Here is a 15,264-nt window from a genome sequence, read left to right as displayed (position 1 = left end):
ATTTGTATCTCATAGTCCCGTTGACAGGATGACAGGGCACCCTGAAGAAATTACAAATCCCAGCCCAAATTGCCTCCAGTTGAATGGCAGATCTAATCGGCACGTTTGTGAAAGACGTCAACCAATAGATTTCCTTGGCCAACCCTCATAAGATGTGAATAATTTGAACTGTTAAAGAGGGAGTGGTAGAGTTTGTGCTCGCCCTGTGTGTGCGTACGTGATCACCGTGTGTGTGTGTGTGTGTGTGTGTGTGTGTGTGTGTGTGTGTGTGTGTGTGTGTGTGTGTGTGTGTGTGTGTGTGTGTGTGTGTGTGTGTGTGTGTGTGTGTGTGTGTGTATGTGCTTGCTGTTTCTAACATTAATGCATTGTGTCCCACCATCCTACAATGGATTTCTGGCTGTTATACATGGTGATTAACTTGTCTGTTCCATTTTGTCTGTAATAGTTTCTGGAAATTGGACACAGGTGAGAACAGACTCTTTGAGTTACCCAGACTGACATTCTCGAAGGTTGTAACAGTTGTGGCATTGACATTGTATTACATTTATTCCAACCTTGTTAATTACCTCTGCCACCGAAGGTGAAGGACGTTATGTTTTCACCCCTTTCTGTCTTTGTTTGTTAGTTGCGAAATCGAAGATTTTTCAAGTATATTGCTCCGTCGATTTTGTTATTCTGTCTGTGTCTGTCTCAGTCAATCGCCTACAGGTCACAAATTAAAACCGATCTTCACGAAACTTCACCAAGTTGTCGAGGTAGTCTGAACTGAGAAGTCGATTGATTTTGAGGTCAAAGGTCATCTTGAGGTCAAATTTCGAAAATCGTAATTTTTCATCAGATTGACTTGAAATTTGAACAAGATTTGCATATTGCTTCACTGAATTGGGAAACCAGCTATTTTGAGGTCAAAAGGTCAAACTTCTAAAATCCATTTCAATCTGAAAAAGAATCAATTTTCATTTGATTGACCTGAGCTTTGATGAAGATTGTCAATTTTAATCTTAATGAAATGGACAATTTGATGTATCCATGGCAACCTTTGGAGAGGGGGTTGGATTTTGCAAGTATCCTGATCTGCACAACATCTTTTCTTTTTTGTTTGTTTGTCTGTTTGTCTGTTGATCTGTGTGCAGGATATCTCAAAAAGTTGTGCATGGATCCAGATGAAACTTGGTGGGCAGGTTTGTGTGTGTGAGTCTGCCACACTTTTCTCATGCCCATTCCTCCCCCATTATGCCAATGAAATGAAGTCTTTGACTTGACAAATTTATTGAATCTGGTGTTGGTGTTGGTGTTGTGCAGACATATGATGATCCGATTAGCTTTCTCCTGTGTCAAATTTCTTTGGAATAGCTTTGTGGCAGGTACATGCTGAACCCGACAGCTGGTGCCCCAGGCAGTCACCTGAGTTCCTGCCCATATTTATGCGTGCGTGCACGCATGTGTGCATTTTTAGTTGTATCCACTGCAGCTGATTACTTCAGGAATAGAACAATTATGGTTTACCATCTTGAAATTGCACTCTTTTGTCTACATGCTGAAAATTTTGTTGAAAGACCATATGAATTACAAATTTCGTGCGAGCAACAGCAGGGTAAAAGTACTCCGAGTACAACTGGTTCACTGAAAATGTGCACAGCGCGTGCGCAAAAAGTCATCATTGGCATTTATACGTCATTTTGAAGGTCACCTATTCCAATGGGTTTTCTTTGAGCAGTTGTTGCTCGTGAAGCATAACAGTGAAATTCCTTTAGCGTTGACTCCTGCAGACTCACTTCTGAGCTGTCTTGCCTGGGTTTGAATCTCAACCCAGCTATCAACTGTCATCCTGGCATTTTGCATGTGGGACAAGGCATTGTGTGTGTGCCGTCCCTCGGATGGACGGTCAACTCGGTGTCCCATCTGCTTGCATTAGTTGGTGGACGTTAAAGATCCTATGCTGTCCTTCGCGAAGAGTAGGTGAGCTATTGTCGGCACCCTGAAACAAGTTACAAATTCCTGCTCTAACTTGCAAGGGGCTCTGCATCAGCAGCACCGATACGCTTCCAGAAAATCATGCTACCCACAGCCATGTGCTACACACAAAAGTAGAGGAAGAAAAGAAGCATCTGAAACGCCGTTTATAAGATGACCTCATGCATCTGTCAATCAATGTTGAAAACCTGTTACATTCGAGGCAAAGGAAATTGTATACAAAGAAGGGCGTTTGTATCTGATATTTAAGTGTACGCAGAACTGGTAACCCAAAAACAAATGTTTTATTTTTGTCTTGGTTTAGCATGACCTTGAAAATGTCAAAATTACATGAGGTATTCAGACACTGGAAATATTGTCGTTTAGTTCTTCAAAATCCCAGCAGTTCATCATTTGTCCGAAATAACAAAAAGGATTAATGTAAGAACTGTTAAAACTGCATGCACACTTCCCAGTGAAAGGACAAATAAGAGCAATAGGTACATGTCACTCTATACAGTTATCTTTGCACTCACTTTGGAAGACAAAATGAAACTTGTCTTGGTTAATGAGGAACTTGTGCACGATCTAAGAATGAAGAACTAGTCGTGCTTGTTAAGGCCGTGTCGGTCTGCGTTGGTGAACAGGTGGAACGATGGATGAAACAAACAGGATGTTTATCAGGGAATGTTAACCGAGGTGGGAAGCAAGTGGAAGCTGACTTTATGGACATTAACCCTCTTTTGCTCCATCAAAGGATTAACACCCAAAACATCAGCTTCCATTTGCTTCCCAGGTGGTTATCAAACCTTTATCAACACCCTGCTGATATCGTCCATTGTTCCACTTCTGCAAAATGCTTTGTCAAGTTCACGTTCTCTGTACTCGATGCACTCTTCCTTTTCATCTCAACATCCATAATCCCTCTACTTGCATATCCAACTTAATCTTGAGTCGGGGTAAAGAATCACGGTTCAAGCACCCAATGGCCTATTCTTTTCGGAGAAGAGAGTTATTCTAAGTTACACTTCCACCTTCAACACCCTGCATTCTGTGGAGTTCTACCATCCAAGTACTGCCTGGCCTTGGCTTTGCCTAGTTTCTGAGATCTAATGACATTGGGTGCATTGAAGCTATTAAGTCCAAAGCATTTTCTCTGTCGTTTCCATTTCCCTCACGATTACCCAGCAGTTTTGCACTTGTTGGCTCGGTGTCGATTGTCAGAAGCTTTTGTTCTTGAGCATCACGTGAGAGGCAGGAGTACAGTATAGTTAGGGAGGTTATATGGAGTTGACTATATTCTATTCCATGGCAGTTGAAAGATGAATGCACTTTGATGCTTTACTACTTGAGGTGTTTTTCTTTCTTTAAACCTGGATACCCAATGTTGTTTGGAAATGCTTCACATCGATGGAAAATTTTACAATACAGATTGGCATTTAAAGCATGCCGACTTTACAATCGTGGCTGGATCCTGACTACTAGGTGTACATTACCTATCGGTGATGGGTGGAACTAATGATTGCCCCAGCAACGGTGTGACCTTTCGGAGTAACTCCACCTTGATGGCAAACAGGAAAACCTGCTGTGGAGGGTGTAAATATGCAACCAGTATCAGTCTGGCACCTGCTGCATGACCTGGCATTTGTTTTGCTAACATCGTCTCTGCATGCCCGAGTCATCACCGTGGACAATGGGGAATTTCATTCTGAGAATATGCTCCAAAAATGCCTTTTGAACATTATGGGGTCTTCAAAATTTTCAAAGCTCATCGCGATTTCTCATGCTTTCCTCTGATCATTGGATGTTTATTTAAAATGGATGCTGCCAACCATGTGCAAAAGTGGATTGAGGAGAAAGTTGGCGAGAAATTCCATGCTCAGGATTGTCGCATGCACGTGCGTGCTCCACATTCCAAGAACTTTGAGGACATTGATGAATCTTTGGATTTGCACACACTCAAGAAAATGAAATCGAAGAATGGAAGGAATGCAGAGACGAGTTATGAAGTTGTTAGCAGGGATGGAGCAAGCTCTGCTGCAAAGGTCTGCAGCCGTCATTTGCTCTGCAATGAGCAACACTGGCCTCCTGGAAAGGAAGTCGACATCTGTGAGATTCAAATCACCATCCCACTGCCCCCCCAGTACCAGTCTTCAACAATTGCGGAAATCGATCCAGGGAGTATTTGCCTCTTCGTCTCATTTTCCTGCCATGAGGATGATGGCCGAGGTCGTGGAGCTACAGTCATTTCCAGAATTTGTTTGCCTTCTCCACCATACACGGTAATCGGTGTTGTGTAAGAATGTTGCATGGTCCCTTTGGGTGTTATCTCCATTTACAGGTCACTTCATCATGGATGAAGTGTGCCATTGTGTATGTCCAATGACCTGCACTGCAGAATTTCATTGTTGCTTGTTCTGCTAACAACTATAATTACCTCTGACACCGAAGGAGGTTGGAAGTTGTTTTCACCCCTGCCTGTTTGTTACTTATGAAATCGAAGATTCACAAGTATATTGGTTGGTCTGGTCTGTTATTATGTCTGTTTGTTTGTTTGTCAATCACCTACAGGTCACATTTTTATTACCCCATAGAATTTTTTTCACCTTTTTTTATTTTATTTTATTTTTTTATATCACATATAATTTTTATTATATCTTCCAAAACTTCACCACCTGGCAGAGGTAGTGACAAGTTCGAAGCCTATTGTTTTTTAGGTCAAAAGGTCAAGGTCACATATTGCCAATTTTCAACCGATTCCCATGATGTACAGTAAAACACTGATATTCACATGGGATATGCTCTTGAAAAGTGCCACAAATTTCGAATTCGCAAATTTTGGGGCATTGTTTTAATGGGAAAAAGGGGTTCCGTCACGGGAGTTGTTGGGGGGGGGGCAGAACGGGGGTTGCAGTGAGCTATGTTGAAGTCCTTCCAACTCTCTCACCATGAGCGATGTTGAAGATAAGCTATTGACAGATATAAAATGAAGAGTTTCACACTTTTTGTGGTCATGTGAAAAGCAGGTTTTATACAAAATACAGTTCAGGGAGTACCCGGGTTACAAAGGGATTCCGTTCCGAATAATCGTTCATACAGTAAGTAAATCAATTGGCTATTGACTCAGTGTTATAAATGGTGGTATCAGCACATGAATGGGGGGCTACTCACCTGGTGATTTAACAAGCTCAACGGGAGACCAACCATGAGCTTGTTTCCCATGCTCAGGGTACTAGATGTACTAGAACTTTTAACCTCAGCAGCCTATGAGCGTTTGTAGTTTTCTTTGTACTCGTGGCTGTTTCAAAAGCAATTAGTTATTTTATCTGAATTGGTTTCTCTTTGTGAGGAGTTTCAATGCAAAATAAATTTGATAACACCCAATTTCTGAGCTGAATTTTGCGTGCTGACATATCGAATCCAATACACCAGGAAAAATCACAGAACCATCGGAAAGTGTCCACGTGGGTGAAACTCCTGTATTTAATTGAAATCCGTATTTTTAGAACAACCCAAACGGAGGTTTCTGTTTGTTCGTCATTAGAAAGGCATGCCGCGATTATAGGGAATTGAGGTGCTATTCCGATATGCTATTTCGTTTATTAATCCATTTCATCCAGATGGGGTGTAATGCTAAAGCAATAACGCATCATGACCACGGTTATATGAATTACTCCCATGGCAGTTTTTATTTTGAGCTATTTTTGAAGAAGTTAGCCGGGTCCAAAAGCTTGCAAGCGCGTTACCGTGATTAGATGTTTGCCAGGCAGGAGACCGTGTGTGTACGTCGGTGTTGCATGTCCGCCTTTCCTCGCCGGCAGGTTCCCCTGTACAGTACTGCTTGTCATGTTGGAATGGCATTGATATTCGTTTCCATCACGAGTGTTTGAGAACATTTTATTGTTTTATATTAATAGTGTAGCATTAATTTGTGATTGGAATGATGATGTTTGGAATGAAAATATATAGAGATTAAGTTTATAAGACGATGGAAGAAATTGTAAAAGGGGGCGGAGAAAAGGAAAAGGCGGGGTTTCCCTGATCGGAATGGAAGGCTGTGACGTTCATTCATCCCTCGTGGGTGATTTATAATAGCTGGAGAAGACAGCTTGAGTTATCACCGAGATGGGAGTTACTATTTATCCTTCGGTATAATTCTTCTTCAATTGTCTCACAATTGGTTGAGGAGAACTTGCATGCAATTGTGATCTGTCGCGCCATCATTTTCATGTCACAAGATGTAAATATTCTCCAGCTTGGGTTGATCATGGTTTTCCGCAACCGGATGCAACCGACAGAGAGACAAGCGGGGTTGTTCAGTGGAATAAAGGATTGACTTGGATTCCGAACTCCTCGGACATCTTTTCCTTCCATGCTAAAGATCCGCCTGCTTGGCATTTTGGGCGTGAATGACCGCCATTGTAGGTGTCTATCAGACGCATTCCATTCCTCAGAGATCTTCTTATGCCTGGTGTTGTGCTGAAAAGGGCAACCGTTATCGTGGAGTTTCGCTGGTTACAATTCTTCACCTGATATTGGCAAGCGGGATTTGAACTTCACCTGATATTGGCACCTTCGTGTGTATCGTGTGTAAACAGCTCTTCTTTGCCTTTGTGGTACCTTGCACGTCTCATGTTGCCTTACGGGGGTTGGTGAAGCTTATCTGAACTGTCTGGAGTCGATTTCTCCTTGGATCCTTCATCAACATTCTTGGCTTCAGCCCTTCTGGGTTCCAGATGGCTATTCAGCGAAGTACCTCAGCAACTTACCATTCCCTTGTGGCATTTGAATTCCTTTCAGACGTATTCCCGTCATTTATTTCTACACGTTCACGTCTCCGATTGCTGGTGATGCAGTGCCTGCTGATGAATTGCCCCCTGCTACTCATTTTGCTAACCTTGGAAGGATGATGGGCTGAGTCAATCTGCCTGTTGTTAATTCAACAACAGGAGTCCCGAAGATCTTAAGCCAGCCACTCGAACTGTTAAGCCAACACCAGGCTCCAGCAATGAATGTTCAGGTGAAATAAAATAAAAAAAAATCCTCCCCAAATATCACTTTCATTTGCATAGTTTTTCTGTTGCAATATGGACAGGATCACCCACAAAATGCATATTTTGACATCAATTTTTCAAAAATTACCGGGGGTAAATGCCCCCGGATCCCCCTCGGAAAATATCCTTTTTCCTTTTTTCAAAACTTCTGCAGTTTCACCCATGCATCCATAAATGAAAACATAAATAAATGAAAAACAAAATCAAATGCAGGTGAGCAACCCCAGAAGGGCCAAATGTCCCAAACAGCCAAATATCCCCGAGGACTCAAAATACCATGTGGAACCAAAAGACCACAAGACTCTTTCGACCCTTTAAGACCCCTTTAAACCCTTTAAGACCTCTTTTACCTTTAAGACCCCTTTCACCTTTAAGACCCTTTCAACACTTGAGACAACTTTAGACCTTTACACCCGTTAAGTCCCTTTAAACCCCCTTAGACCCACCATTTAGACCCCTTACACCCTTCAGAGAAATTAGACAGCTTAGACCCTTTACCATTGAGAGCTTTAGACCACTTGGACATTTTTATTGGAGCCAAAAGAGCCCGAAGACCCAGAATAAAAATGAATTTCAAATTAATGTAACATCACCAATATTACAAATAAATTTGTACAAAAGAAATGTTTGCCTTTTGATTGGTGTAAATCATGACAACACAGCAAATCTGTGACGTAAATCTCTGTAAGGACGTGTGGGGAGGTAAATGTAGTTAGCCGATCCATGCGAGTGTTTCAAAAAAAAAAAGTTTTATTCTTACATTCGCCAAACTTTTTCATCACACCTCGTATATGTGTATATGTATATACAGTGCCTATAGAACATCTACACCCCTTTCAAATTTTTCAACTTTTGTTGCCTTTTTGCCTCAAATGAAATTGCATAAAATCAGACTTTTACCACCTTTATTTACACATCATAGCCCACAACTTCCAAGTGAAAAGCAAATTCTACAAATTTCAGAAAATTGATTAAAAATACAAAACTAGAATATATTGGTTGGATAAGTGTCCAACCCCCTTATAACAGCAATTGTAAATGAGCTCAGGTGTAACCAATCACCTTCAAAATCACACACCAAGTAAATTGGCCTCCACCTGTGTTAAATTGTAGTGATTCTGATTACTTCAGAATAAAATCAGCTGTTCCTGTAGGTTTCCTCTGCTGGGTAGTGCATTTCACCGCAAAGACTCAACCATGAGCACCAAGGAGCTTTCAAAATACCTCTGGGATAAAGTTGTGGAAAGGTACAGATTGGTATAAAAATATTTCAAAGGCCTTGAATATCCCTTGGAGCACAGTCAAGACAATCATTAAGAAGTGGAAGGTATATGGTACCACGAAGACCCTGCCTAGATCAGAACGTCCCTCCAAACTGGATGACCAAGCAAGGAGGAGACTGATCAGAGAGGCCACCAAGAGGCCAATGGCAACTTTGAAAGAGCTACATGCCTTTAGGGCAAGGACTAGTCACAGAGTGCATGTGACGACAATATCCCAAGCACACCACAAGTCTGGTCTGGATGGTAGGTTGGCAAGAAAGAAGCCATTACTCAAAAAAGCACACCTTGAGTCCCATTTGAAGTATGTAAAAAAAACACTCTGGAGATTCTGAAGCCATGTGGAAAAAAGTTTTGTGGTCTGACGAAACAAAGATGGAACTTTTTGGCCGAAATGCAGAACATTACTTTTGGCACAAATCCAACACAGCACATCACCCAAAGAACACCACCCCAACTGTGAAGCATGGTGGAAGCAGCATCATGTTATGGGGATTTTTCTCATCAGTCGGACTGGGGCACTTGTCAGGATAGAAGGAAAATGTACGGAGCAAAGTCCAGAAAAAATTGAGAGGAAAACCTGCTGCTGTCTGCAAGAAAGCTGAAATTGGGGCAGAAGTTCACCTTTCAGCATTTAAACGACCAGAAGCACACAGCCAAAGCTACACTGGAGTGCCAAAGGAACAAAAAGATAAATGTCCTTGAGTGGCCCAGTCAGAGCCCCGACTTAAATCCCATGGAAAATCTGTGGTATGATTTGAAGATTGCTGTTCATCAACACTCCCCATGCAACTTGTCCGAGTTTGAAAAGTTTTGTACAGAAGAATGGGTAAATATTGCCCAATCAAGGGGTGCAAAGTTGGTAGAGATCTATCCCAACAGACTCACAGCTGTAATTGCTGTTAAGGGTGCTTCCACCAAGTATTAATTAACTCGGGGGGGGGGGGGTGGTGGACACTTATCCAACCAAGATGTTCTAGTTTTGTATTTTTAATTGATTTTCTGAAATTTGTAGAATTTGTTTTTCATTTGGAAGTTGTGGGTTCGATGTGTAAATAAAGGTGGTAAAAATCTGATTTAATATAATTTTATTCCAGGCGAAAAGGCAACAAAAGGTGAAAATTTTGAAAGGGGGTGTGGACTTTCTTTTGGCACTGTATATGTATACGTACTTTGTATTTGATGGAACCATATACCATCAACATGAAGGAACTCTGTTGGGCTCACCCATCTCGGGGCTCATCGCCAAACTGGTGATGCAATGCTTTGAAGAACTTGCACCACATGGTGAGCTTTTTCCAAGGTTGTGGCTGTGGTTCATTGATGACACATTCTTGATGATAAAGAAGGCAGATGTTGACCGTTTCCTTATAAAGATCGGTTCAACATGGCTAATGATACAATTCATATGTGAGGTAGAACAAGCTGGATCTCTGCCATTCCTGGACGTACATTTCTCCAGGGACAGAAACGGCAAGTTACACTCACGGGTGTACCGTAAACCCACTGACATGGACAAAGTTTTGGACTACCGAAGTGGCTATCCCACCTCTCACAAGAGAAGTTGTATTTGTAGCTTCGTTGTCCATTCATAAACACACTGCAATGACTGTGAACAACGCTGGATTGAGATACTGCACATCACTCAACGACTGCGAGAAAACCTCTACCCTAATGCATTCATCAAATCCTGTCGCCGGAAATCCAACCACAGCAGCAATAGTCCAACCACACCAACACACATGGAAGCACTTCCTTTCATACACCACACTTCGAAAACCACAAGCCGCATACTACATGAGTACAATGTTAACATCACCCACAAACCACAATCATCCTTATGAGCACAGCTGTCAAAGCCTAAGGACCACGTGAACAAATTTGACAAAGGATGTCTTCGATCACACACCATGTGAAAATTGTGAAGCCAAATATGTTGGCCAAACGTCCACACGGCGAACTGAACACCAACGTGCTGAAAGGTGACAAGACAGGCTGTTCTTGGTTGTGACACACACACACACACACACACACACACACACACACACACACACACACACACTCCAAATCCATTGGGACTGTACTCTATACAGAGCATCGGTGATGCTGAAACAGTCTCCTGAGCTATTGGGCACAATCCTGGACGGGTCACCACACAGCATACTCGAATGGCTCAATCATTACAACAAGCTGGTACTCATTTTACCGACCTCAGAAGGCTGACAGGCTCAGTCAACCCCACCTGGTATTAATTCAACAGCCAAGCGGGATTTGAACTCAGAACCCGAGGCCCACCATCAAAGCCCACCATCCGAACCATTATGCCAACACCAGGCATCAAATGCAATACAATACAATTAAATATGTAATTTTTAAAGTGTGCTATCACTACCCCGATTACTTATAAACCATCAAAGTCCTGATTGCTGAAATAACTTTGTAATTCAGCAATATTTAAAACATCAATGCTTGTGCACATCATGGGTCAGCGACAGAGACATCGGACTCGCTTGTAATTCGTGGATATATTCGTTTATGAAGGTCAGGTCAGGTCAGGTATGGGAGCATGTGCCAGAACAGCACGTCGCTGCGTCCACTTTCCGCCGGTACTCCAGGGGCCTCCGTCTGGCCATCCCCCGGGCAGATGCCAGGCCCATCCCCATCTCCTTGAGATTTATGAAGATTTTCCGACTTTTATGTTTTTTTCCCCCAGATTATTGGCTTCAAGTTGCATCAGCATGCAATGTTTCAGACTTCTACCCCACCTAGATGGTACTAAACAGTCAGTGTGTCAGTCAGTCAGTGGTTAGAAAGAACTTTATACATTAGATACTCGCAAAAGCTCCAATATATCTCCAAGCTCATTATGAAATGAAATAAATCCTAAGTGAAAGTAGATCGCACAAAAATGTGAAATGATGCAATCTCGTGTACAATATATATATATATATATATATATATATATATATATATATATATATATATATATATATATATATATATATATATATATATATATATATATATATATATATATATATATATATATATATATATATATATATATATATATATATATATATATATATATATATATATATATATTTAAATCTTGCAAATCGGGCCTGCTCCACCTGGCCGGAAAAAGAGAGAGAAAAAAAAAGGGACTGTTGTCGACTGTATCACCATTACTTGCAAATGAAATGCTTGCAAAACATTTGAAGAATACCATTCAAAGATGAGCAGCAGTCATTACAAAATATATTTTAGCAAAAAGACAAATAAGCAAATGGAAAGATAAGAGAATGGTGAAATGGGTGTGTTCATTACAAAGCAGCTCGTAGAACGCTTGCAAAGTGGCTTAAGCACTCAAGCAAGCACTCCGATGAAACGGTTGATAAGGAACGGCTGGCTTGACGAGCAATTAGCAATGTATGCAGCAATTTGTGGGTTTGAAGATTAGTCATTTGATGATATGAGTGAGAAAAGTGAAAAAAAAATCAATTTTGAGCACTTTATCATACAGAAACCGTTGCAGCCTGTTCTCAGTCGAGGCATTCTTGAGCAGGCTGAAACAAAATGGTGATTTAAGACCCCCAGCGAGGTGACGGTGTGCTGACCAATATGGCGCACCGCCATCTTGGTAAGGCTTTTTTTTTGTTTTTTCATGATGAGCACGCCGTTAATTATCTTCAAAAGGTGTGTCTAAATTTATCCAAATACCCAGTTTTGATTCATGAACTTCCTCAGAGTTCCCTTTGTTTGCATGCAAACTTCCAGGCTGCTAAGTTTATGGTTTTGAAGTTATGGAGACACACACTTTCTCTTTTATTATTACAGATATAAGTATTCCTTTTTTGTATACAGTGTTGAGGCTTGTGGAGGAGCTACAACACAGGATGTAACAGAACGAAAAGGACAGTAGAAAGAGAGGGGAACACACAAACAGCAGGGTTGAGGGCCAAAATGGAAGAGAGAGAGACTCAGAGAAATAAGGGTTGCGGGGAAGAATGAGGGTAAGGAGAGGACACACGGGGTGAACAAGAAGGATACAGCCGTAAACTCTCAATCGCAAAGGTGGAAGAAAAGACTGAAAACTCTCAGAGTTGGGCTTGGGGGCGGACGGGTTAATTGGATAGAAAAAAAAATCGTAGTTGTGGATGGGGGATGACCTGAGCTTGTGCACCTCAGTATGACCTGAGCTTGTCGAATTATGACGTCTTGAACCCCTGGAAGGAAGAGTGAGATTGAAGAGACTGAGGAAGTTGGTTCCACAGGTGGGAAAAATGTAGGAACAAATGAATGGAGATAAGCCTGGATTTTGGGAGTTTCCCCAGAAGGGGGAATGCCTGGTGTTGGCTTAATGGTTAGGGTGGTGGGCTTTGGTTCCGAGGGTCCTGAGTTCAAATCCCATTCAGCTGTTGAATTAATACCAGGTGGGGTTAACTTGACCTGTCATCTTTCCGAGGTCAGCAAAATGAGTGCCAGCATGCTGGTATACTGTGTCGGAGTGGCGACCCGTCCAGAATTGTGCCCAATAGCCAAGGAGACTGCTAAAGCAGCACCAATGCTCTGCACAGAGTATGGCCCCAGTCTCCTCCTCCTCCTTCCAGAAGGGGGTTACTCCAGACTGTGTGCACCCGACAGAAACCTGTTGGGGTGAGGGGGCTGGGCGAGAGGGGATGAAAAGTGCAGATGGAGGGTGCAAGACTAGAAAGGGGGTGGTAGAAGACAGTGAGATAATTGACCTGTCTGATGTAAAGTTGAAAGGCCCATTGAGTTAGCTTCATTGCAGGGGATGCCAATGATTTTGAAGGCCTTGGTTTCCACAGTGTCAAGCTGAGCAAGGTGTGAGGGAGGGTTGCCAGCCCAGAGGGGAGAGCAGTACTCCATGAAGCTGCAGATGAAGGCCTTGGCGATGGATAGAAGGTCAGGTGTGCCAAGGAAGGACTGTACGACACAGTATGCCCAGTTAGCGGCTGGCTTCGGAGGCCAACGTTGAAATGTAGTTTGCTCAAGAAAGATCATGGCTGATGGTGAGACCCAGGTGTTTTACTGAACTTCTTCAAGGGGATTGTTGAGAAAGTAGATGGGAGGGTTCGCCAGATGATCTTTTCGGAGAGCCAATGAGAGAGTGTGAGAGATTTGTCAGGATTGCAAGTCATATTCCAAGTGTTTGACCAGCTCGTGATTCTATAAGGGTCTGCAAAGAGGGAAGAGGCGGCTGACTGCCTGTCTGAAGGATGAGGATGTTACAGCAGAGGGTGGAGTCTTTGGTAAAGAGATAAAGAGGATTTTTTCAGAATCGGAGAGATTGTTGATGAACAAATGAACTTCAATGCAGGAGGCCATTCAGCTCATCAACCCATCAATCCCTTAGGTTGTGTTGATTATCCGTTATGTTCTCCCACCCTTGTAATTTGTGTGAAAGTATACTGCTGCCCGACGTGTGATGCATGTACAAGATCCTTCATTTGCTTGAGAACTCTGACAAGGAATATTAAATAGGTGTATAAGTTGACCAAAGTGTTTGTGGTGCGTATGATTTTGTCTCAGTTGGAGCACGCCCAGGCCACATACACAGAGTTGCTACAGGAGACCAGCCAGCGAGCCCAGGCTTACCATGACCTCGAGACACGCTTTGAGGAGGAGGTGGAAACTGGGAGACGATTGACTGCAGAGCTGCACAAGGCAGAAGGTAAGTCGGTCGACTGTTAAACCTTTTGTTATGAAAGCATGTCAATTGGATGTCCCATGTAACGCAAAATAAGAAAGGTTTACATATTATTGTGATTTATAAAAGTTCACAAAAAAGCAGATTTGCTCAGGCATGCACTTTTTGTGTTAATTATACTTTTCTTTTTATTTGGACATTACACCTACATAACAGAGTATGTTTTCATTTCATCTCCCATTTAATCTCATCATTATTTACTTGTGGATGATGCATAACACATGGTGCCTTTACAAAAGAGTATACCATTGTGCTGGCACCCTGAGCATATTTGAAACTCCCACCCAGACTACTCTTGGATGAGCTGGACATCACTGGATGGCTTCACCAACATAAACATCAACTCACCTCGAGAGTTCATAGAACACGATACCCCATGCAGTGTTATTATCTCGTATGCACCCTGTGGCTGCTAGTTCTATCACTGCTGGGAATGTGGCTGTACCACTCATGCAGTGCCCCCTGTTTCCATTAAGTTTGTAATCGTATGGTAAAATGACAAAGTTGTCTTCCTTTTCATGTTCTGATTCGTGTTCAAACGATATAACCTTCAATCGAAATAAGTTATTCGATCATAAACTGATAGGTTGGACGGACAGACACAAACCAATTGCCTAACTCCGCTTTTCGCTTTGTGTTCATGGAGTAACTACATGCCAACGTGACAGCCCATTGACCAACTCTCAAAGGTTGTGTGATGAGACACGAGGAATTGAATGGAGATGAATTTTACTTTCCTTAGTTCTGTTGAAAGTGACGTTTTGCAAGGTATTAATGGATACCTAAAAATAACTGGATGGTATTTCTAGAATACTTTACTTGCGCAGACTTGAGAAGGACTAGGTGCAAGCCAACACTTCTGTTCGTTTGAGGTTTTCTTTCTTTGATCCAATATGGTGCCAGACCAGTGACCGATGATGTCACTTTTATCAAACTATATTTCTAACTAGCAGAAACCCCGTCACAGACGGATTCCATTCCATGAGCCCAATATGACAACCAGTGGCGGCTCTTGTAAGAGCCGGAACCCCAGTAGATGTACTCCATGGCCTTTCCTAATGAGGCCCACAAAACGTCCTTCTACACGACATTTTTGGTGTACACTACTCCTTGTGAAGAAGTCCCCTGATTTGTGCACGTGTCTACTTTGACGTACCCTGTGTCAAAACTTCTCAGGTCACAGTACCGAGAAAAACGTGATGCGACCGCTAGGAGGAGCACAAAATTGGTCCTTCAGTTTTAA

General features: G+C 42.3%; 1 protein-coding gene across 6 annotated transcripts in view; it reads left to right on the top strand.

Moving 5' to 3' along the window:
- AKAP9 (A-kinase anchoring protein 9) overlaps positions 1–15,264 on the top strand; it is a 172,142-nt gene that overhangs the window by 97,608 nt on the left and 59,270 nt on the right. For all 6 annotated transcript variants that reach the window (XM_085878544.1, XM_085878542.1, XM_085878540.1 and 3 more), the window contains one exon: positions 13,844–13,985. In XM_085878544.1, the coding sequence (XP_085734670.1) occupies positions 13,844–13,985 (142 nt within the window). The remainder of the gene's footprint in view (positions 1–13,843; positions 13,986–15,264) is intronic.

This window comes from Eptatretus burgeri, chromosome 4 (assembly GCF_056783735.1).
Source record: "Eptatretus burgeri isolate ZD-2024b chromosome 4, Ebu_testis_v1, whole genome shotgun sequence".
NCBI lineage: Eukaryota > Metazoa > Chordata > Myxini > Myxiniformes > Myxinidae > Eptatretus > Eptatretus burgeri.
This window is presented reverse-complemented; position numbering and strand designations above follow the sequence as displayed.